This window comes from Chelmon rostratus, chromosome 13, assembly GCF_017976325.1.
Source record: "Chelmon rostratus isolate fCheRos1 chromosome 13, fCheRos1.pri, whole genome shotgun sequence".
Lineage (NCBI taxonomy): Eukaryota > Metazoa > Chordata > Actinopteri > Chaetodontiformes > Chaetodontidae > Chelmon > Chelmon rostratus.
In genome coordinates this window covers 12,962,099-12,987,419 of record NC_055670.1, presented here as the reverse complement: position 1 = coordinate 12,987,419, position 25,321 = coordinate 12,962,099, and the positions used below count along the sequence as shown (strand labels likewise).

Sequence of the window (25,321 nt, the reverse complement as noted above, 5' to 3'; positions counted from 1 at the left end):
GATGACATCCCTAGCTGTCATATCAGTGAACTAGACAACTGGACAAACTGTAACAGCATCAGTGTTTCTAAATTACCTCAAACATTTTGCCATTTCGGCTCTGCAGTTTGTTACAATAACACGGTATCTGTGATCAGATCAGCTGAAATCAGATGATGTACTGCTCTGTTGAAACGTCTGCTTTGGTTTTTGGTTTGGTTGCTTGTAGAACAACAGATAAGATTCCTTTAAGGTATGAACTCTGTATTGACATACTGTCTTTACATTTCGTTCTGCTGCTACTTTAAGCTTTTCCTGAATCGCTGAGCTGCTTTTACTTTATTATTTTATTTGACTGTTACCGTCTGCTCTGCTCATCTCTTCTGCTCGTGTGGTTTGATGCTTTGTAGAAAAGGAAAGTTGTTACGCAATTATTTGCTGCTTGTTTTTAAATCTGTTGAACGTTTCATTGGTTGAAGTGGTTTCAGTCAGGGCATTTCTTTCTCAGCTGGACGATGAGTACCAGCAACATGTGATCAAAAAGTATTGATGCATTTTCAACATATTTCATTTTCTTCCTGAACTCTTGTCTAATGTGCAAATAAGGTGCTGCAAATTTGGAACAAGATGAACAATATTTTTACGTCACAGTGTGGGAGAGAAAATACAGTATTTGGGTTGCTGATAAATAAGCTATTGTTCATATATAACAGTTGTTACAGTTATGCTGTATGACTCATGTTCAGTAAAAAAGAAACATTTCAAACAGATTGTGATTTGTGTCAAAAGTCTCTGTGTAAGTGAAGTAGACGTGGATGGAAGTAATGATGGAAACTGATGTCTCACTAGATATCATGTTACGTTACTTATGTTTTTTTTTTTTGTGAAATGGAAGTTATCACGTGTATCCTCTACAGAGGAGCACAGAGGACTGATAGAGAGCTTGGTCACATGGTGCAACGACAACCACCTGAAGCTCAATATCAGCAGAACCAATGAGCTTGTGGTGATGCAAATATGGATGTTGCTGCAAAGACGCTACTAACTGTAAAATGTGCGTGCTTCACACACATCTTCAACCTGGCACGGAAGATCTATACAATCGGCACAGTTTCAAGGTGGACGCCCGAGGTAAGTGTTATCAATTCAGCATCTGACTGAAATATGGCCACAATCTCCCCTTCTGTTCCTGAGTGATGGTGTTGAATAATGGCCAGAAAAGTGTTTTATTATTATGTCACAATGAAGTTGACCTTCTGGATATAAAATGTCATCACTTCATTTTATCCTCTGAGATATTTTGTGTGAAATTTGATCATAATTATGTTATGAATTCTTGAGTTATGTCCAAAAAATGCGTTTTGGCCATAACTCAAGAATTCCCTCAAGACGTTCATGAGATACTGCATTTATGAGAGGGGGACGGATGGATGGATGGACGGACGCCTCCAGAAATAGTTTGATAAAAACAGTATTTATTACAGGACGACTGTGTGGGATTGTGTCAGTCGTCCTGTAATAAATACTGTTTAGATGTCAGCTTACAGTTATCTGCTGCTCACTGTGAATGCATTTAACGAAAGCAAGGAGGAAGCAAACATACGGCCTAAAGTGAAAATTAGTTTATTGATGCGGTTTGTACCAAGAAATGTTTCTCCCGTCTCAGAAGGTGAGGAAAACATGATTTTCTTGCAGTCCAACATGTCGTATTCTATACAGAACATAGAGTCATGCTTGGGAAGAAGAAAGGAAGCACTTCGGTTTGGCTGTGAACAACTCATCTTTCAGCCTCACATTCATACACGACGCTGCGCTCCGACTCAGACAGGTCCTTGTCGTGGGCACATCTTACCGTCTAATGGACCAACGAGGTGTGCGTGTAGCAGACCTGCATGCTGTGTGTGTCTTTACTGTACATGGAGCGTCTGGTACCATCTCAGTGCCACACACCCAGAGTCAGGGCCAGCAGGAGCAGCATTCGCCTCGTCCCTACTTGATTTTTTTTGTTGCTTTTCGTTCAGCAAAAACGACGGCTGAGCTATTCTACTTAGTAGAAAAATTTAGATAGTATAAAATGAACAATGGTATTTAAGTAAAAAAAAAAGAAATATGCAGTTAATAGGCACATGTATAAAACTTATTTATACATTTAAAAACCTTGTCGCCCATTGAAGCTTAAAAGACAAATATAGTGCTTTTATCTGAACTGTACAATAACCGTTCCTGCAAGAAAAGAGTTGTACATGGAAACAGGCAAGTTATACTAGCAAAAATATAAAATGCGGAAAAAGCAGTCTACACTTGACTTCCATAGGTATATGTGTGTGCATGATCTGCAGCAACTACATTAGATCTGAAAACAGACTTTATAATTATAGTGTCTAGCTTTTTAGTGGTAAAAAATGTTAGGATTCCTTTTTGGTCACATACCCAACCTTTTTTGACATTCCCCATCTTTCAGTTAAAATGGTTTGAGCTGAAATTTGTTAAAAATATTCAAGAGAAACAGTGATGAGAAGAGAAACAGGATGCTACAGTATGAACAGAAATCATAACTGGCACCTCAGTCCGCCCCGGTCCACTCCTGGCAGTCTTGTTCTCTGGTTGTTGGCATTAACACCATGTGGCACGAATGTCGTGGCACCAAACATATGTAAAAAAAAAAAAAAAAAAAAGGGCTTCTCATGGGTCTGCTAGCGATGAACTTTATGAATTGCATGGATTCAGAGTGCAGAGCTGCTACCTCAGCAGACAGAGTCAGTGCTGACTGGAAGTCTCCCACTGCGTCGAACCTCCTTCTCTTTCTTCTCTCTCTGTTTCTCCAGCTTCTCCTGAGACTTACGCAGGTCCTTCAGTTTCTTCTTGATAGTTGAACGGTCGCTCTGACTTGACACACCGAGTGCCTGAAGGAAATAGAGCACAGATTTAGAGCAGAATAACACAGTACCCATGCTTCTACAACAAGGGCCACAGTAGGGCAGCAACTGATGATTTTCATCCTTAATTAATCAGTTCATCTTCATTGTCAAAAAAACGAAAAGTACCCCAAATTTCAAGTTCTCGGAGCCTAATATGAGCCAAACATCAGTGAAAAAACACATATATTCAATTCAGTATCATATAAGGCAAACTAAAGTGGGATTTGAGAGGCTGTAGCCAGGACATTTTTGCTGAAAGATTCATGTTAATGATTCATCAGCAATTATAACTATTGCTGCCAATGAGTTTCTGCAGTGACAAATCGATTAAATGACTAATCGTTTCGGCTCTAGACCAAAGTTGCTGTGAAAGACAACTTAGTGAGACCTTTTCCAAACAAGCCCTTTTGATTTATGTGGTGGAGTAACTGTGAGAAATGTCACAAACCTAGAAAAGTATTTCCTTGAAAAAAGTTTGTTAAAAATAAAATAAAAAATGTTTTATAAAGTGACACAATGACTGAATTCTACACATGAACAATATGTAGTCTTGTCATCATTCCAATTAAATATTCTTGTCACTCACATTTATGCTTGATATTCATTTTCCCCTCTAATGTTGCAAAACTGTAAATTATAAACTGGGAATCAGTCTTCTTTAGCTGCAACTTCTGGCCACAAGGTGGCAGTCAAAGGCTGACAAGACCTGATTAAATAATGACTTCAGCAATGAAAGAGCCCTCATATGATAAAAACATCATTTACCCCTTATACTATCATTCCATAATTACACAGGTAATTAAGTTAAATTATTATCATTAAGTGCTTTTCTTTTCTTACCTTCAACTTGTCACTGTCCAAATGCAAGAGCTGCTGGCCATCCACTCCCTTAGCTGTGAACTCAGGTGTGTATTGGTCCATATTCATGCCCATCAACCAGTGACAGACCTGTTGATTGGTCCATTCAGAGACAGGCCGGTTCTGCCACTGATAGTCCTTTCCTGTAGCTACTGGTTCATCATCCAAAGTCTACAGAGGACACAGATAACACAAAAAGATATTAGAAAGTAAGAGCGTTGACACTTCATACTTTTTGCTTAAATGATTTCAGATGCAGTTTTCTGAAAGTTTCTGCGCAGGATTCTGAAGCTCTGAGTGGGTTCAACCATCTTGTGACTTTTAGTGTATAACTGTGTCGTGTCATATGTTGCTGTACTCTAAAGGAAAAAGATTACTCATGTTTAGTGCATGGAAAGATACATGACAAAGACTATATATAACTGATCTCTGCCAACAATGCCACAGCCATATGGTTCCATCGATTGTACTGTATGTTTTTGACTGTTTGGACCAATGTTTCTAATGCACAGTGAGGAAATGCAGAAATTAATCATGTTTGCCATTTCATTCACAAAAGCACATCAATAAATGCTGTTTGAAATGAATTCATCTCTATAAATTTATTTCTTTAGGTGGGGAAGTTGCTGAAAAGCAGGGGGACCAAAATAAAAAGGTAAAGCTAACTAGAGTATGCATACAACAAACAAAAACACCATGTAGTGCAAATTCTGTTGGACCAAACTCTGCAGTGTACAAATTTCCCACTAAGAAAACAAGCGTGCAAGGATGGCAAAATACCAACATTCTCAGATGCAGATGTGTGTCTTCATACTGTATGTTTGACTGAGAAACTATAATATTAGAAGAAAAAAAAACAGATGCTGAAACACCACTGAGCAGGCAGCAGAGCAGTCAACATTGTTCTGTGGTCTGCCAAAGCTTGTAAAGAACATTAAGCGCTGGTTGACTGTTCTAACAGAGGAAGCAGTACAAACTACTAACATCACAGCTGACTTGAGAAAAGCTGAGCCACAAGACCTGTTTTAACACAAAACAAAACAGCTCTGACACACACACATGCAGCTCTTTTCTATTCCCTGTGCATTCAGTTTCATCTCAGCTATAAAAAGGGGGGAGGCTCAAAGAACATGCTTGAGAATGTCCCCTTTCAGCCGCATCAAGGCGTCCCACACGGCTTTTGTGACTGTGCAACAAGGAGAGCACTCACCTCGCTGGAAGAGAAGATTAAAGTGTGCGAGCGCCCAGACAGATTGGGTTCAGCAACTAACCCAGAGATGTCTGAACTGGGACTGGCAGCGTTAGAATCATCTATGACTGAAAAACTCTGGAACAAGTGGAAACAAGGAACGCATTTACTAAAGTAACACATCAGCAAACAACAGTTCTTCACTGGGAGAGGCAAACAAACAACACTACAGGTGTGAGGGTGAGTGCAGTGCTGTTTCCAAAAGGACGCAAATTATTATGTTAAATGATTGTTAAACTGTGGCAGCAATCCAGGTCATTGATTTGAGCAGTGAGTGACTGATTTTCAACGTGTGAAAGAAGGGCAGAAGATCAAGTGTCTACTATGAAGCACAATACTGAGGGTGAGTGAACTACGACCAATCCACCACCAAAACTACAACAACTTCTAAACTACAACAACGAACACTACTACTTCTAATGCAAAACACACACGTTTCAGGTATGGGGTAATGTTTTCAACCAGTAGATGCTAGTGAGATGAAGTGTTTGTGACAAAGTGATCGTTTTACAAAATTAAACTGTGTTTTTTTTTCAGAGTTAAATTTTGAATAGGGGAAATACTGTCCAGATCAGCAGGCTATTGCACCAGCTATGTGCAAGTTCATGTGCAGTTTCATTTCAATGTAGTATGATAATAACACTGTAAAAACATCTGGTTGCACAATATATGTTAGTTACAACGTAGCAGTTCGTGCTGACTTTATACGCAAATGTCTGATCAAACCTCTGATTAGCTGGTGCAACAAGGCCTGGCAACTAATTTTGGCTTCATCTGTTTCCTCTGATACAAGCCACATGGCTTTCTGAGTGTGCATAAAAGGGAATTTAGGTAACAGTTTCCTTTAACACTACCACATACCCATTAAAAAAGAAACTGTGAATTATTCACAGGATGTATTGAAGTGAGATATTACAAATCGCAGGACTACATTTGTTAGTATCAATCTACTGTGTTGTCTAAAAATTAAAGGTAAGACAAAATGTGTATACTGTACCAAATCTAATGAGCGACTGAATAAAGAGGACCAGGAGAGATTTGTCTGTTTAAAGGAAACACGGTTCAGTGAAATAAATGTCCAGGCAGCAAAGCACTGACAAATACTACCATAATACACACAGCAACAAACCCCAAACTTTTCTCTTAGTATTCCTGTCTTCTTCTCGGTTCAGCCTGCGCCTTGAACTCATTAAACAGCATCGTGGGAACACGAGCCCAACCGCAGCCTGTATGACAGTAAGCCAGGCGTTTCACTGGTTGCATCTGATGAGCTGCTATCTGCAAAGTCATTGAAAAGCCACCAAATCCTTCACTGCTAGTTCCCTCTAATGGCTAACATATGGATCTGTTTTTGGTAGCCTTTGCTGTAGCTAATTTGGAGAACTGGTCAAAGGAAGGCACGCGTCGAGAAAGAGCCTCCCATCACGTGTCTACTAGTTTTACCCTTTCATTGAAGATGAAAATATATCATGACGAAGGACAGATGATGACTGGTTTACAGCCGTCACCAGTGGTGAGAGCACAATGACTGTGAGGGGTCAGGTTTGTGACCCCACTGGTGTTATATCTCAATCTCACTTATGTAGTTTTAAATACTATAATGACTAATATCTTATTAATGTTGTGCTGGATACTAATACTCTCCAGAGCTCATTTTCACTTAAAGTTAGAGAAAGTTCACATACTTTATTCTTGCGATCCTGGCTTTGCTCACTGCTGGTCTCAGCTGCAGTGTAGGGCAGACTGCTGCTGGAAGACGAAGGCTCTCTGTCTCTGTCCCTCTCTTTGTCTCCAAACCAGGAGAAGGGCATGCACGTAGGGATGGAGGTCATAGAATCTGCAGGAGACAGGTTCCCTCCGGACTCCTCCAGTAACTCTGCTGACCCCCTAAGCAGTGGAGAGAGGGAGGAAGAGTTATTCATATTCATGCTTACACATGTTATACCTGAATACAAGCAGTACTGCATTAAAAACGCAAGTCAATAAGTAATAACCATCAGATAAAGAGGGGAAAAAAAACAACATTCGGCAACAAGAAAGTCAGAAAGCTGGTCTTGGTCTTCATGGAGTTCAGCCATTTGCTCTACATGAGCCCTTGCTTGTTTGAGTGATGTTTCCATTAATAATGCGGTTAAAAAAAGAAACTTGGCCACGTATCTGTAGCACTTACAGCATGTGTGTAGCAATGGATAACGGTAAAAAATCTCACAGAACATGAAAGAGAACAACTCAACAGACATTTCGAATATCTGTCACCTTTGAATTGTTATAAATTTAATTGAGCAGTACTGTACCTGCTGTCCAAAGACGCTCTCATCGCTTCCTTGTCATGTTTTTTTCCTTTGCCACCTGACTTCCGGAGGCCTCTGTTGATGACCAGCAACATTTTTGTTAGTGTAAAAATGGTGACTTACAAAGAAATGACAGCCATGACTATGAAGACTTACCCAAAGTCTGGAAATCGTCTTTTAGGTTTTCCTGCTGATGAGGCCTCATTTAGTTCCTCTGAAATGAAACAATAATCATCAGGCTCAGTCGTCAATGCAACAGAAAGTGCTGTTAATGCAGCCATCACATTTTCATCTTGCATACCTTTGAGCTCTTTGCCCTTGCCTTTGGACTCTCTCTTCTTGACATTGCGCATGAATCCGGAGGGGGAATGTGGCGACAAGGACAAAGAAGGACTTCCGCTGCTTTCAACACTGTCCCCCAGTGACGGCGACAAGGACGGGCTGCTGGAGAGCTCTGTCTTGTTCCTGGATCCATCTCTAGTCTCTCCTGGATCATCCTTCTGTCCATTCCCAGGATAGCAGACAGGCACTGGGAGGGACAGGCTCTCCTGGATGGATCTCCTCCTCCTGGGAGATTCCTGCTCCTCCTGATCCTCCTCTTCTTCAGTTTCCTGTGGGGCCAAATCTAATTATTTACAAGGACAATGCAAGGAAGAGGGAATAGAAGCTGTATATAACAGAAAGCTCTGACTGGCTCAGCTGTGTACACACACTGTACATGACACACCTGTCACACTACTTTCATACTAAAATGAGGCTATAAATAAAATTCTTGCTGCAAGAGCAACATTGTGTTACTATTATAATAGCTTTTAATTTATCATTATTAAAGGTGACTTACTGTTTTTGGAGGCAAAAAGCTCATCAGCTCATATACAGTTAGATATAATTCAAATTAACAAGTGCTCTGCTTCTTCTGTAAAAGGGAAAATCACCATATTTTTCACTCCCAATATAACATTTTGAGCGTGAACATGTCTTGATGGGGTTCCAGGTTTCATTTTATACCTTAAATCTGGCCTCAAGTGGCTGACTGTTAAATCCAATTATATGCTAATACAACACAGGACTTTGGTTAAGTAAGTATTGGCTGTTGCTGGCTGACCTGAGAGTGACTTGAAGTCACTGTGAGACTCTCCTTAAGTTTGTTGCGTGATGGAGGCTGACGTTTGGCCTTCTGAGCCAGCAGGCCTTTAGCTCTGTGTGCACTGGTGTCCAAACGCTCAGTCTCAGGGACCACCTCGCTCCAATCTTGTTCTATGAGAGAGAGAGAGAGAGAGAGAGACAGAGAGAAAGAGAGAGACAGAGAGAGAGAATATAAATAATAAGTCAGATGACACTGTGCACTGTTTCAATTATTTACCAGGGTCATTGGAGGTGATGATGTGTTTGTCAATGTTTTACAGGTCACGCAGTAAAAGTGTGACGTGTGTACTTCCGTTTTAAATTCAAGTAAACCTTTGTACCTAGTAGTGAGTCAACAGATTGCGTGCTGGTGACTGGGTCTTGGCTGCTTAATCTCTTGTCTGCTGCTGAGTCCTGACCACTGTGACACTCCACAACTGAGGCCCCTCTGGACTCCAGAGCAGCTATCTGTGGACACAACAACAAAGGCTCATTTCAATATCTCTAACAACTCTGCTGGGCTGTATAAATTTTTTTTTTTTTTTGTGAACTGGAGTCTTACCCTGCTCTGCAAGCTCTCCAGCTGCTCCTTGTACCACTTGTCCTTTTCATCCAGAATTTTTTTTAGCTCCTCCTCTTTCTTCACAAAGTCTATCTCTCTGGGGAGGAAACAAGGAAAAGTGGTTTCCCATCAGTCCTTTAGCTTGTAAATATGTTACAGTTTATCGCTAATCCACTGAAGTCCCCCATCAGATATTCTCTTTACAAAAATCACAAAATGTAAAATCAGAGTTTATAGCTGGTTAAACCATATAACTTGTTCTATTAGGTGGAGAAAGCAGAGTTTAAACATAAAATATGGCACTGTCAAGACTGAGTGACCAATAAACAAAGTACTGAACCATGTTACACTGCCTTATCTCACCCTCCTCCCATGATGCCTCTGAAATAAAGGGTCAGTTCACCCAAATCACTAAAAAAAACATCCATTGGTGTCAGTCCATGCAGATAGATTTGATTTCAGTTCCCCAATTTCTACGATATCCACCACCCGATGCAATTCAGGTGAGTGAAATTTCATTTATGCCGTTTACACATAAAAAAATTACATTTGAGAAATCCCACAGTGTGGCTGTGTATTTTCAGAAACAATGTTGTAATTATTCGCAATAACCTGCAACCTCACGACATCTGAAACTGATTAATGTCTGAGGTTTGCAGATTACTGTAAACATTTTAAAAAACAATTTACAGTGAGGTCTGTGCACAGTTTTCATGGTTATTCTGCAAACGGAGTAACAAGGACATTGTTTCTGGAAAAAGCGTTTCAAGTGTAATTATTCAACACTCTGAACACCACAAAAAGTTTCCATTAATACATTGTATTGGTGTGATTGCAGAAATGTCAGAGACCACATCTCAAAACCTCAGCAGATAAAACCAGGACTATTGGCATGGCTACATACCACCAGAGGTACGTGAGAAAATGTCTTTTGTGATTTGGGTGAGCTGACTCTTTAACCCCATGCTCTGCAGTTCTTATTACCAGTAAACTTTGTTTTACGACACAAGAAGCCTACTACATGTCATTTAGACATTATCATTCCCCCTTAAGTACTTAGAAACTGCATGGTTGGACACCAGTTTATAAGTCTGACCCCCTTGAAGGCCTCCATGGTCAACTGAACAATCACTCCTCTCCATTCAATGCTGCTAGTTAAAGTCTAATCAAACAAACGTTTTCTAACAGACTGTGGGAGAGTCTACTTGTCCCAATTACTTCTTCTCGTTTACATGCATTTTTAAATCCCATCCCTAGATGTCTTTACATAACAGCTTTTGGGTCTAAACAAATCTCATGTTGACTGCAGGATTGCTTATTTTACCTAATCTGATGTGTTTCTGTGCAATTTGTGTATTTTGACATTTACCCATTCACTTGATCACAAATTCAGATCTAATAATTCCTAAGTCTATTTTTAGTTTCTAGATAAAATAATTTTTGGTCAACATTTGTTGTTTTTAGATGTGTTATTTAAAGAAATTCATTCAGTAAACCACTGAATCCAACAGCATCGACCCCTCTGACAGTGCAGTTCCATGTAACTCAAAACAAACTCACTTCTGCTGGTAGTCCTTGAGCAGTTTCTTGGCCTTGTTGTACTTCTTGTCCAGGGTCTCATACTGGGACTGAGTCTCAGATAACTGTTCATTCACACTCTTACACAGATCCTGGGCTTCCAGCCAGTAACTCTCCAACTTCAGGACTTTGTCGTTGCTATCCTCGATCTTTTGCTCCAGTGCAGACTCCCTGGCTTCCCACAATGATTTGTCCTCCTCAGATGCCCTTAGCTGTACAGAGATGGTGTTATTTTGGTAGGCTAAGTTGAATTTTCTTAGCAGGTAGGCCACTGGCCTCAGACTTACTTGTTGTATTAAATAGAAAATGTGAAAGAACTAGGTCGCACAGAGGCAAAAGGCAGCTAAGAAAACACTATTCTCAAAAAACAAGAGGAGCCATATATACAGTTTAATTGCTGATGGATGAAAGTTATTCAATTAAAAATTAAGTTTATGAAAGTCTATTTTCTGTTTTGGTTAATTTTTAATGGTTAATGGCAATGCATTCATATTTACAATACCACATCTATTTCTCTTGTATATATGTGAATATCTTCAACATCTTAAACAATACAGAACAAATTCCATCCTCAACATACCTTCTCCTTTAGTTGACTTATTTCAGCTGCGGCAATGCTGTGTTTGAGCTGCAGCTAAGGAAGAAAAATAGGAAAATAGAAAAAAATGGGTTACACCCATTTCCCTGAGTCATTAATCATCTTTGATTGTCTAAACAGAATACTAAAACTTTAATATACATTTGACATCACATAAGATTGAAAGTGATGATGTGGGTGATACCTCTTTGAACTTGAAGGCCATCTGAGAGCTGTCCATGTTGGTCGGCATAAACAAAACCTCTGAATCAGGCAGCTCAAACACCTCTGTGTTCCGCCCTGGAGAGAAATTGGAGCCCAGAATCCTCTCATCTACTCCGTCCTCCTCCTCATAGCGCTCCTCCTGAAATATGACATCACGCACGGCATCACATATTGCAAACACCAACACGCCCTACATGCTCAGGTACATGCTCAGGATGTGTCAACAACACTCCTAGTGGCATAGTTCTCCGCAGCCTGGAGGGAAATATTGTAACATCATAACCAAACATTAGCGGGCTGGTTCACAGGGAGGCACTGCAGGAGTTTGGCTATATAAATCTGCAGCTTCGAACACATTAACATGAGCAATATCCTCAGTGGTAAACAAGATTATCAACACACCTACTCACACACTTTGCATAACCACAGAGCCACTTGAAACGGTGTCCACTTACTTTGCCTGCTCCAGTAAATCCCACATATATTCTCTGCCCAGTCTCTCGTAAAAACAGGGGCTTGTGGCTGCTTGAACTTCAGAACGCAAATATTTCACAACCCTGGCAGACAGGCGGTGGTCGAATGAACACCCTCCAACAGAGCAGAATGGTGACACATGGCTTACTCACAGCCAGCTGCACCCTGGTCCTGGCTGAGCAGAGTGGGACGGGAGAGGGCATGGCAAGGGGGCTAATGTTGTGCTGACATTATCGTAACTATGAGTTTCTGACTTGTAAGTAGTGTTTGTGTCAACATCTGAGACATATTTACAACACGGAACCTCAGATTTTTCCTGGAAGCTCAGATATATCGACATTGGCACTCATGGACGTGATTGAAAACCAGATAAATACGGACACCTTACATCAGCCAAAATCCATTGTTAAATATTATCAGTGAACAGTATTTTATCCTTCCATGACAAATGGTATAATATATAATAATCGTACAACCACCTTGACAACGTGAATGCTCGCACTTTCCATTTCCTATCATCTATCCCATGTGACATTAACATGAGCATAACATTGAGCAGTGACTGGGCTTTCTAATGACCAGCTGACTCACCTCTTCTGTAGAGTGTTCATAGGGGTCATCCAAGTGTTGTTGCTGTTGCTGCTGGTTCTTCTCCTGCTCGAGTGTCTCGCTTATGAGGCGGGCAACCTCACTTTGCGTCCCTGGCTTCTCCCGGCCAATCAGGAACCTGTTGTTTGAGGATACTACATGTTAGCACGCCCTATAATGGAATGCAGATGAGGCCAGATCCCTGTGATGTGTGTGTGTTTTTTTTTAAATTTCTTTAAGATAAATTATTAACATTCTTTGTGCTGCCTCTTTCACTCAAAAGATAAAAAACACCACTGGACTCAAAAAAATAGATTCAACTGTTTACCACTTTTTTCGAATTGATTAATTTCTTTTCAATAAGGTTGCTTTTAGGGGCAGATGAAATGGACTTTGAGCTGACCTCACTGTGCCTTTGGTGTTCTTCAGCACTGTCGCAGCAAACAGCTGGGTAACGCCCACCAGACTGATACCATCCACCTCCACTATCTGGTCATTCACCTGTATGCTAGAGATACAAAAGACAGTAATTACAAAGAGAGGTTTTCAAAGCATTTCCACATTGAGTTATGCAGTGCCGTCAGCATAGTAGTAAAGGTAAAAAAATACAGTAGCCTCAATGCAGCTGGCAACGAAACAAATCTAAAAATGCCTGGGAAACAGACGTAGTGAGACTTGCTCGGGAGGATATTAATACATCCAGTTGTTTGTGTCTTGTATGTCACTGGGCCCAGGGGGGATGAGTAATTCCTAGAATGTAATGTTAAAAACTGTTGTAGCGGTGTAGTGTACAGTGAGTGCATGCCATGTTTCGGGTTGCATACAAAACATTACCAGAGACTCTTGTAAAAGGAGGTTTCAGTGCTTTAACTCACCGGCCATCGTTCTCAGCTGCTCCTCGCTCCGTTATGGTTTTCACAAAAATGCCAAGCTTCTCCAGACCCTGGTCAGCTCCCACTCCCATTCCTATGATACTGATGCCAAGTCCATTGTCTCCTGAATGCACAGAAATTGTGAAAATGTTAAACGCAAATATGCTTAATGTTTATGCTCGATACTTCTGTATAAAGATCAGTAACTGTGTGAGCTAACAGAATTTGTCAACCTAATTAGTCCTGATTTAAAAACTGACACAAAGTCACAACCCTAAATTGTTAGAATCAAAGTTATTACTGTAAAACATGCTAGCCCCCCTTATGATGAAATGTTTCTCACTGGTTGCTTAAGACACATAGAAATCTACCTTCAGTGTTACTAAACCCACCTTTCTCAATCTCCACAGGGAACACATCCATCTTCTCCACTCTCTTCTCCAGCTCATACTCTGCAGATGCTGCAACTGGATCCACATCATCGTTGCGCCGATCATACTCCTCATTGGAGAAGGTACTGAAGACCTGTGTTGGTCAAAATATCAAGTACATAGCTTCAGTACCTGTTATGTCTTTTTCAAGTAGTTAACCAATAGACAGATTAATGTTGAGGGATATCTATGGGATCCGCACAAACCTAAGCATATTATTTTCACTGTTGAGTCGTTCTTATTTATCTTGGAAGGCTAAACAAGGACACATTCTTCATTTGAGAGAAACTGCATGTGGAGGGAGAATTACATTCCCTTTATGAGGGAAATTATGGCACCAGGGCACTACTGAAGCACACTGTAACAGCTGCTGAGGGACAGCAGAGCCCTTTGATGATGAGTTGGACCGCTGACATTGAAATTCACTCCTTTATCAACTGTGGCTGCTGGTCTCACAATAGTGTCTGACAGAGATTATGAAGCTGAATTTTCTTCACTTATCTAACTGCACAGGGTGCATCATCATAATTACTGGGGATCTTTTGCATCTTCATCTAATTTTTGAACAGATGTAAATCTGTCAACAGCAGTGAGGCAGAAAATGCACTCCTGAGACAAACTCTTCAGTACTTTCATCAGAGTTTTAAGAAGTTGTGAACTTTGCAGGCAGACCTTTCAAAGCACTGGATGTGTCCCAGAGGCCGTCTTCTGGTTGGAATTATAAAGCAGAACACGAGCAGTGTGGAAAGTAGGGCACAGCTGGGGAGAGCTAAGCAGTGGATGTAGCAAAGATCAATGTTCGAATGCGACAAGTGTTTTCATCGGCACAGTAAAAAGAACAATCAAAGAGCAAAACAAAAACAACTAATCCCTTAATAATCAGTAACACGGGTAACAAGGTCTGACTGAGTAAAATAAACTGGCCATTTGACCTGAGACGGTCTAAAAAGAACAAGGAGAGAAGAACCAGAGTGAGTTCCATTATGAGAGACTAGTTTATAGATATAAAGCATTGAGTTTAGCAGACTCCATCTGGGGCTAATGCCTGATTATGGGGATAAACCCAACAGTGGGTGAGTAACATAAACCCCTTATTGGTCATCATTCATTGACGAAGAATCATCATTTGTTCTTATGAGAGGGGAATTATAATTTTTCTGAATAGCAGGCTCACTCATGGGATTACAACCACACAAGTCTTTGATATCAAATGTGGTGAATTTACAGAATTAAATAATTTACCAAGCGTGTTATTAGAGCCTAATAAAATCCACAGCAAGAGGCTGCACGTATTGTGTATATAGTCTTACTCAACACCAAAACACACAGAAATGGGCTTACTCGCAAACACCAATCTGTCATGTGGTGTGTAACAACCTTGCATATCTCAAGAGACACTAATCCCTGTGACAAATTTGAGTTGTGTTCAGATATCACTCCTGTGATGTTGAGTGTGCAACCCAGGTTATGGTAAACATAATTAAAAAAAAACCTATCTAACAACAAGGGGTGATAATTTACAAAATAAAAAAAGGAGTAGGTCTACAGGATATAGGATTGAGACTTTTGCCATGAGGATGTATGATGTAATCACATAAACATTTCCACTCCGGGCAACAGAATTTGAGGTCTAGATCCTGCAGCGTGTCAAGACTTGAAGAATCAACCACAATGATTCCCTTCTCCCCCTGCCTCTGTCTCCTCACTATGTAGCCTTTGGACGCAGCCCAAAACAGTGCAGACAGTAAGCTTCCAGGATAACTCGCTGGGCTCTCTGTTCAATTTGTCATAGTGAATCACTACAGCTATTTCTGTTTTACAACATCCTGCTGATTTTCACACACATTTATTCAAGTGGAATTGTAACGCGTTATCTTGGAAACAAAACTGGTTTGGTACACCTGCAGGTACACCTCTCCTGTGTCCTCTCTAACCAAATGAAAGAAGATTAGAAACTTGAAGATTATGCACACTACTGCAGCTCTGTGGTACAGGCAGGAATGCTATTCATGGGGCCTTGACCCTCCATCAACCCAAGTGAGGCCTCCTTCTGAATCCTCCTCCTCCCTTTTATACGTGAACATACTTACTGCCACAAGTTTATAATCTATGACCCATCTATTGTGCTTTTTCCAGTGGTAGATAGGGGTTATCTTTATCATACAAAGGCAAGGCCACTGCACATGGCACTGATGATTAGATTTTTAAAAAATAACCAACTAGCTACTCAAAACATTTTTGTCCTGCTTACATCTTAAAACCAATTCTACACGTTTGAAAGCTCTTCTATAAATACAACTGACAGAGCTTATCAACTTCTAATTTAGACAGTTAAAAGTTGATTCACAGAACTAGAGCAGACAGAAATTTCATTAAGGATGAAAGATGCTTTTTAGTTTAGACGCTGGAGACTTTAGTAATTAAGGGTTGAAAATGTAGGCTAATTGAATATTGGGAGCACCGCTGCATCCTTGGCCCCAGCATTAGCTGAGTAGCAGCAATTCAGATTGGCTTCTCTCCCCTGTACTCCCTCCCCCCCAGCTCCCATGTCTGACTTTGCTGTTGCCATGGACTCCCAGGCCTTTTTCAAACAATGTTCTGTTCTCTGCTGAAACCTAATCACTCAACCACTGTTTTCTTTGCAAGAAAGACAGAAATCAATCTCATCATGAGCCTCTCCCTCACAAACATGATGTACACACAGTGCACTATTATTACTGTCTCCACTTATCAGACAAAACACTAATTTTTCCTTTATTGTTCAGCACATGCCCAGTCCACCATCAGCCAGAAACAAAACCCTCAACTGTTGATCAGGGAGACTCCAACAAGAATGAAAGACCAAGAATCTAACAAGTTTATTCAGACCTAGAAAGGCACTCGGGGAGTGCAGACTGAGGCCAATAGTGCACTCTTTCACAACAGTACATAATGTGGGTATAGTTCCAAAAATTAGTAGAATTATGTCAAAATATATGTGTGCCTAGCTCAAGCCTCATCATCTCAGCTGTGCATTTATTATGTACTTCTTAACACATATCAATATTCCCTATTAGCAATAATATTACATATTACACTGTATCATATCTTGCATTTATCAGATCTCCTTTACTGCTGTAACACTCAAAATTTCCCTGTGGAGGTATTAATTAAGTATTAATTTATCTCTTATTTACGAAAAACTGAAAATTACATTACTATAGCCACATCTTAGTTTGCAAAAAAGAAAAGTTGCAATTGCACTGGTTCTGCCATGAAACCACTGTCCCGAGTGCTACATAATGACTGCTTTCTGTATGAAATCAGAGCAACTACATGTGTCAGCTATCACAGAGGATTACCAGTACCCGTGAATGTGGATTGTGACACAAAGTCATCATATTTCTACAACTGGCTATGTTTCGTCACTAATGAACTGAAGTACCATCTATTGGATTTTAAGGTGCATGGCATTTATTCCGCCAAGGCCAAACGCCCTATCTTGCAATGCCAACGAAAGTGAAAAGTAATTCTTGTATCAGCCCAGTGATTCAGATCTGCTACAAAATCTAATGGGTTCTTCCTTGTCCCATCCATGCTACATTCTTCTACCAATTTTCACGAAAATTTGGTCGAGTAGTTTTCCTTAATCCTGCCAACAACCAGACAACCAAACCCAACAAAACAAACTGAACCAAAAACATAACCTCCTTGGTGGAGGTAACAAGCTATAACATATTCTTTTCATGCCAATTTTTGCCCCTTAATTATTACTGTGGTCACTGGGCTTGTGATGTGGGTCAATAGACTGCTATACCATCATCATATTTCCATTCCCTCCCAAACTCCAGCTCACAGCAGTATGTGTGGGCTTTTCATCCATCTTCAAGAACTGCAGTGGTCTGCTCTCTCTACGTGTACTCACACGCACAGATGTACACATGCCCACACCCAAACTGAAACCCTTCCCATCATTCCCTCATTCCCCTCCCCACAACAGAATACCAATGTGGGAAATGAGTCAGCAGCTGCGAGGAAAAGCAAACCAGAGAGATCTCTTGCCAGTGCAAAACGAGGGCTGACCACTGCTTTGGGAAGCTCGTAATGTAAGCGGGCCTACAAAAAGACAACAAATCAAAACACGCTGTGAGAGCGAGCTGGGGCAGGGGTGGCAGCTTGGCGCAGATCATGGAGTAATTAGGGAAGAAGGCATGGGGCCCAGTTTTTAGATCCTGTGTAAACACACCAGGAAAAAGAACAAAATATATATCCAGTTCTTCCTGTCTCTGTGCCCTAGGAATTAACACTTGGTTAAGTTCACTCTGATCGACTGTAACTGAAACAACAATGTTTATGTTTTAAGTGTTAATGTAGCAGGAAGAGGTGGAGTCTGAGAAGAGCACAGTGCCATGATGGAATCATATTTCCAAAGGACTGCAAACATATACAGGTTGAACAGGTTTGTTTAGTAATGGCCCACAAAAGCTACTTTTGTCCTGCAAGGGTTGCTGAAATCTCGAATACACAACTACTGTCAACTTTCAGGGAAAACACACAGCATCCACTCATGTGTTTGTCTGTAATCACATAATGAGAGCGTTTAAGGCAAACACAATCTGCTGAAGACTCAATCCATGCCAAGTTGATTAAAGGACAGCATTGAGCTGACTACATTAGTATTCTGCCCAACTTTGTCAGATAGTCACCCACTTGCCCAGGTGGCTGGAGGGAAGTCAAATACTACAAGGGGATGGCCTGTCCGCTGGTTGCAGGAAGGTGGAGTCTAGTCGCATGCATTCCTCTGGCCAGCAGAAGACCCATCTCATTTAGGAAATGGAAAGCATAACAATATGGGATGGGTTGGCTACACAGACTACAGTCAAAATATGGACTATGCCCCCTTTTGCTTTTCACTAATCACATGAAATACAGACAGAAGAACTCAGGATTTTCACAAAGATGAACTACAAAAACCTTTGGGTGCATGTAGATTTAATAACTTAATAATTAACTTTGCATACCATAAGTGCAGTATTTTGTGAAAACTTTGTACCCCATCACCCAGAGACTAACTGACATTAGTGTAGTGGAGCACCAAACTCCATAACAAACCAGATCAGCTGACCAACTCAAACTACCATTGGAGAAGCTAACATTGGAGAAGCTGTTCTCCTCTATAAAGCTATATAACAAAGCTGTGGAGTGCTCAGTTTTTTCAGAACAGACACATCTTTTTTCTAAAGAAAAAAATTGTGATTGTGATGTTGGTCTGTAAATTACTCTTTAATTTCATTATTGTCATACAGACAGAAGGACTATAACATGCTTTCAAATTAATGCAGTCAACTTATTTAAATTTAAAAACGATGCATGCTCACATTTTCTTTCCTGATTGGTCAGAAAATGACCAGAAAATGACATAATGACCTTCATTATGCCAAAGTTTAACTGCTAGTTATACATTTCAGATTACGTTTCACTGGATTACAAGCATGACATAGTGAACCCCTTTAACAGAATTGATTCTGAATCGAATCAAATCTGAATCCAAAACGAATTGTACGATTGCCAAAGGTTGCACCCCTAATACAGAACGTCAAACCTCCTACCTTGGCAGAGTGTGTATTCAGGACAAACGTGAAACTATTGTTATCTGGTTCCACAATAATGTCTAAAACCTGTACTCCAGCCAACAAAGATGAAACATGTACAGAGAGTAAAGTTTTGCTGCAGGAATACTGGAAGCCAAACTGACAAAAGGGCATCTATGCTTGAACAGTGACCGATGTAGAAAGTGTAACAATCAACATAACAATCAAAGGAGAAAAATTCTGAATTCTTCAGTTACAATGCACTCAACAACTCTTTACCACACCCTATGTGCTCCAGAAGGGACAATGTGTTCACTTAACAAATAACTGCTGGTGGTACTTCCTGTGGCTCTGCATGGGTGGGGCAAAGCAGCAGGTGCAGATCCTGGTTTCCGACATTTTCTTGTCTGTTAGACATAACTGGTTTTTGATTCCTTTTCCTGATGTCCTCATATGCAACATCATACACAAAATACCAAGACAACCTCTAGAGACCCCACATAACTATCCTGAAAATTACTGCATTCTTTGTCCCCAAGCAGATTACACACACGTACAGCAGAAATTGTTAATCATTTAATAACTCTTGGCTTTTTGCCAGAGTAAAGGGTTAAGAGGGAAAGTCAAATTCAGTACATTCAAACTTCTTTAGAAGTTTCTCTGGATAAGCGCATGCCTAGACACACAAATCTAATATTACAGGCCTGTTTTGTATTTGTAGTTATAGAAGAAACAACCTTCTCATTAAGACCAAAGATTTTATTTAAAGCAGTGGTGCAATATTTATACAGCCAGAGGGGATAGCAAACTTATACACTGACACAGCAGCAATGGGAATGCAGCATTTCAATGCCCTACTAAAGTGTGACTCTGTCTTAGCATATATGCAAAGGAATCTTCTCACAAAACATAATGTATGAAATAACTGCAGTGCTTTTTCAACACCATGCAGTGATTTTAGCTATTTTCTTTTAACAATGCACATTTTGAGTGTTCACAATCAAAAAATTAATGTGCACTAATCCTGAATTCCTCAGTTGTGTCTGTGACAACCCTGATAAGGGTGATACATGTTGAAAGTGGACGACTCTTTCACTTCACAGAGAGGACCTTTCTTCCACAAAGGACACCTTCTCTGTCAAGATAACTCGGGTTACGTAGGGACCTAATCTGTTGTGGGCCAGAAGCACAAAGCACTTCCTCCCTCCTAGTTAGCTACGACTCAAGTGCACTCAATCCCAGTGCCAGCTCTGACTAGCAGACTGTGGAGAAGGATGCAGTGCTAGCAGGAGGCTTTTGTTAGGCAGGCCACAGGTAGGTTGGCTGAGGGACATTTGTGTGACTTAACTGGACAACATGGATACCACAAAACATTGACGGCATGGTTTTAATCTAAGAACATGTCATTGTTTAGACAAATCTCTTGTGTTCTTTCCAGCGTGTCCAATGCATGCACCCATTCATGCAATATAAAAAGCTAAAAGGAAACTTAAAGGCATGCTTGGACATTTTTGGACTGTCGACTTATCTTAATGGTTCAAGGATCATGGTAGATTCTTCAATTAGTCAGTCAAAACAAAATTAATCTGCAAATACTTTAATTTTTTTTTTAACCATACATGGATTTTCAACTATGACACTGGCATTTTGTCTTATGTTATAGTAAACTGAAAATCTTTGGGTTTTGCAAAACAGGTCATTTGAAGACATTAGTTTGCCCTTTTGGGTATGTACATTTAATGCAATTTTCTAAATGAAATGATCAATTGGTTAACTGAGGGAAAAAAGTCAGACTAACCTTGCTTGAAAATAATAATGTTGGTTGCAGTCCTATGCTCCAGGATGATCTGCTTCACTTATAATATTTTTTCATTGCTATAGGCATACTCACCTTTCAGATAGTAACTTACCACACCAGCACAGCACATGTTATTAGGGTGCAGTATGAAAAATTTGGACACAGCTAGTATCTTTCAATCAGCCCTGAGGTTGTACAGTGATACAAGCTCACACATCAACAACTACAACCTTGTGCCAGCAATTTATACTTTGCATAAAGTTTCCCTCTCAGTTTGGTTGTTATGAGCAGTATGTGAACTGCTACACAGAGATGACAGTCTACAGATAGTCTAGTATATTGTTGTGAACTACAAAGCTGTGTTTATCTCTGTCATAGCTGCGCTTTGGGCGGAGGAGGCACACTGTTGTTTGTGTCCCCTCCACTCCAGGTCAGCCTCTAGTCCCCTCTCCCAGGACCCCCTGCCAGGAGGACTGGGATGGGGGGATCCACACCCTGAGATAACAGGCATTTTAAGGCCTGGATAAACACTGAGTTGTTCACAACTATGTGGAACACACTGAAGTGATTTGTTTTTCCCTGCTTTAGCAAAATGTTGTTTAGATATCACGATGGTGGAATATCTGTGGAAGAAGATATCACCTTAACTTCCACCACACCCACTAAACATCCACCAGCAATGTTTACAACACATGATGTGTGGCAATACTAAAAGAGACTTCACCAGCTGGAAGATCATTTCAGAGTACAAAACTGTAAAGCTGGAAGATGTATCAAATGCGAATTGTGAATATCATCCCTGGATAACCCAAGATAATTTAACCATGGTCTGTACAAGAGATCATTTTAAAAACAAAATCCCTGAATTCCTTAAATCCATGTTGGAGAGAAGTGAAAAGTCCCTCATGAGTGTAAAACATGATTCACGAACAGAGGGGAACCACTCTGAATGAGTAAAAATACCCATGCAATGCAGTGACTCAGGGGTGCCCATGATTTTTTACTGTACAGTTGGAAGTTTCACATGACTCTATCTCACCGCTGCCCTCGTTCAGCTGCTTTCACAAGCACTTATGCAATGTCAACAACATTTCCAAAAATACCACAAACAACGCAGCTCCCTCACGTCCCCAAAATTCTCCTCTCTTCTGATCTCCTGCAGGGTTAACGCACCGGGAGATGAACTTGTCAAACTACATGCCTCCCAAGTCACTAAGATTAAATAAACTATTGTTTAGATTTTCAGAACTGTGACAAAGCTTGTCTGATGATACAGTGCAGCAGCTGTGACGTCAACGTGCCTGACAAAAGCATTCATTCTCAGCCTCCACTAATTTGTCTTGTGTCTGCAGGGAAACACCTAGGTCACACACAGTTGCTGAATCATGCAGACAGCGGTTTATAATAACAATGCTGTGCAATATGTTTTAAGGCGCTTGGGCTGAGCAGCAATAGTTCAGATGTAAACACCACAACACAAAAAACTTACCAGAATGGGGTCTATGGAGAACTTGATTTTCCTCTTTGAGGGAGGCTCCTCCTCATCCGACAGACCAGGGACCTCATAACAGTCGTCATACTCCCTATACATTTGATCTTCCTCCTCCTCCTCCTCTTCCTCCTCCTCCTCTTCCCTGAGGACCTGGTCTACATCTCTGTCATCCACAAATGCTGCATTCTCAATACCGTACACTACTGGTGAGGCTCTGTCCAAGATGCTTTGGCCCACCTGCTCCTCCAGCTCACTTTCCTCCTCTGCTACCTCATCATCTTCCTCACGATTAGTGTTACCATCTTGACTCATGACTGAACCGTCTTCCCTCTTCTCCTCTTTCAACCCCAATTCATCATTGTCCTCCAAGACTCTCCCTTCACCCAGGGTCTCTGCTATCCTTTGCATCTCTTTTGCAACATGATGAGCAGGGTTACAGTTCTGTTTTTCAGGTGGAAAGGTTCTTTTCAGGTTTGTTGGTAGGTCTTTGGGGCTTTGCATCTTCTGCTCTGCAAACACATTATCTTCAACGTTTTCATCCTCCTCACTCTCAGAGGATTCATTCTGAACCACTACAAGTTCTGCCCGTACCATGCCCACCCCCCTGGAGTTCAGTGATGACGTCTGGCTGGACGGCTTGTCCCTGGTAGGACTGTCTACCACACTGTCATTACTCCTGGCCTTTTCAGGGTATTTAGCCCTGTTGGTGTTCAGAAAACCACCAGCTGATGGAAGAGGCTGCTTCGCATCCCTTGGGGGCAGACTATGTGGCTTGCCTTCATCCCCACCAACAGATGTCCTACTAAAGCCATCACTGGATGATGAGGAGCGTTTGTAGCCATGACTAACTGGGGTTGTTTGCTCTGGTGAGAAGGGTTTGTGAGTCACATCAGTTGTTGGGGAAACAGATTTGTAGGCTGCATTGGTAACTGGGAACGTTGGCTTAAGCCCAACACTAGTCCCCAAAGATGCTGATTTGTTTATGACACAAGCCGCCTGGGATGCATTTTTGTTAGTGGCATCAGTCACAGGTGTAGAGTGAGTAGTGGATTTGAGTAAGCTGTCCCTTGTCGGAGAGGTAGGAGGTAAGTGTTCAGTGGCACTGTGTTGTTTAGCAGACACCGTTTCTCCTCTTGCAGCAGCTGTGTTGTTGTCCTCTGAGTCATTCTCTGCCATATAATTCTCCAACCTTTTGGACATGGGTCCTGCATTCAGTGCCACTCTAGAGACATGCTTTTTCTCATTATCAGTCTTCTCATCTGGTCGACATTCAACTGCTGATGTAGGAGTTTGCTCTGATTTGACGGTAGTCTCGGAGGATCCCGACACTCTCCTTGTGCTTTTCCCTTCATCGGAGGCACTTCCGAGGGACAAACGAGTTACCACTCTGCTCGGAGACTGCTTTTCAGCTGCAGGCTGCTCTTTGATGCCCCTTTCAAAGAGTTTTCTGGTCACAGAAAACTTCTCTGCCAAAGCCACTTTGTCAATCTCAACATCTTCCCCCTTGGGTGTTTTATCTAAATTGTGGGATTCTGGACTTGTAGCGCTGTTGTTGAAGTTAACTCTGTGAGCGTTGGCTGGAAACTGCACCTTTGGTGGGGACACCTGGGGCACGTCAGACTTTAAAGTCACTTTACCCTCTTGGCACTCCTGTTGCTGACCATCCATCTGTAGGAAGATGTTCTTTATCTTGTTCACTCTGGTGCCAAAAGGCCTCCCCCTCGAGTCCTCCCGGGTGTCACTGGAGCCATTTGCATATGATTTGCCGGCGCCCTCGGATTTTGACCCATCAAAGGAGCATTTAATAGCGTGGAAGTCAGATTTGTATGCATTTCTGTGAGGGGACGCGCTCCTCAGGGTCCTCTCGCTTCCTTTGCTTTCCGCTTTGATCATTTTTGCTTGTTTGTGGTTGCAGCCCAATCGGAAAAAAGCCGGGTTTGGAGAGACTGTCGCTGATTGTTGGTAAACTACTATCCCTCAACTTTACGCAAGCGGTGCCATGGGTCCGGCGGAGCTTCTCTGGAGCACTGATGTCTCAACTAAACACTCACAGCGAAGCCATCTAAAAAGAGAAACGGAGAGTACAATCTGTTAATACAGACACCGGATAGCATTATCTCACTATGCCTAACGTTAAGCCATTTGAAGTGAGTTAATACATGAATATATCTTTCTACATGCAAAACAGCGTTAAAGCTAAAAGTAAGAATCTCAAGTAACGTCAAGTTAACGTCAACCGTTGTTAAGTTAGAAGGTTATCGTTCGCGTTTCGATGGTTATCTGACGACTGGCGCTAGCTAACGTTAAACCGAAAAGGTAAAGCTTGAAAGTAACTTCGAGCAGCACCGAACTTTTACTGTAACGACTTAATTCAATCGGTCGGACATTGTTAGCGTTGTTGGTGACGCTGCACCACAGATAAACAGGCGAAACAAAGTTAAACTTACTGGGCCAACAGCTCAGCGTGAGCGTTGGTGCCTCAGTCTGAACAATTCATTGTGGCATTTCAAGTGCGAGCCGTTGAAAATGTTAACCCCGGCTCCGCACACAGCACCGCGCAAAGGTAAATAACTTCGCAAGGCCCTCACCTCCAACTCGCTTCATCGTGTTAGGCGCCGAACGATCGCCCACAATGCCCCACTTTTTACTGTCTCAAACTTGTCCCTTCTTCTTGCTCACCGCCATCATTCCCCGCTCCAGCAGCGTTGTCCTGCCTCCTCCTCGCACTTCCAGA

The 25,321-nt window shown here is 41.3% G+C and overlaps 1 protein-coding gene across 3 annotated transcripts; it reads right to left on the bottom strand.

Moving 5' to 3' along the window:
* Positions 1–1,586: 1,586 nt before the first annotated feature.
* ppp1r9ala (protein phosphatase 1 regulatory subunit 9A-like A) lies at positions 1,587–25,321 on the bottom strand. 3 transcript variants are annotated; one of them, XM_041950538.1, is made up of 19 exons: positions 25,267–25,321; positions 22,585–24,649; positions 13,689–13,821; positions 13,300–13,420; positions 12,828–12,932; positions 12,428–12,563; positions 11,343–11,501; positions 11,141–11,194; positions 10,543–10,772; positions 8,983–9,079; positions 8,762–8,888; positions 8,401–8,552; positions 7,597–7,906; positions 7,452–7,509; positions 7,299–7,370; positions 6,690–6,891; positions 4,966–5,082; positions 3,738–3,926; positions 1,587–2,882 (listed from the first exon to the last, which is right to left on the bottom strand). In XM_041950538.1, the coding sequence occupies exons 2-19, from the start codon at positions 24,478–24,480 to the stop codon at positions 2,724–2,726; spliced, it is 4,317 nt and encodes a 1,438-aa protein (XP_041806472.1). In that variant the 5' UTR covers positions 24,481–24,649; positions 25,267–25,321; the 3' UTR covers positions 1,587–2,723. The 3 variants fall into 3 exon arrangements, with proteins under 3 accessions (XP_041806472.1, XP_041806471.1, XP_041806473.1); XM_041950537.1 differs by having other exon boundaries at positions 25,176–25,311; XM_041950539.1 differs by lacking the exon at positions 4,966–5,082 and having other exon boundaries at positions 25,176–25,311.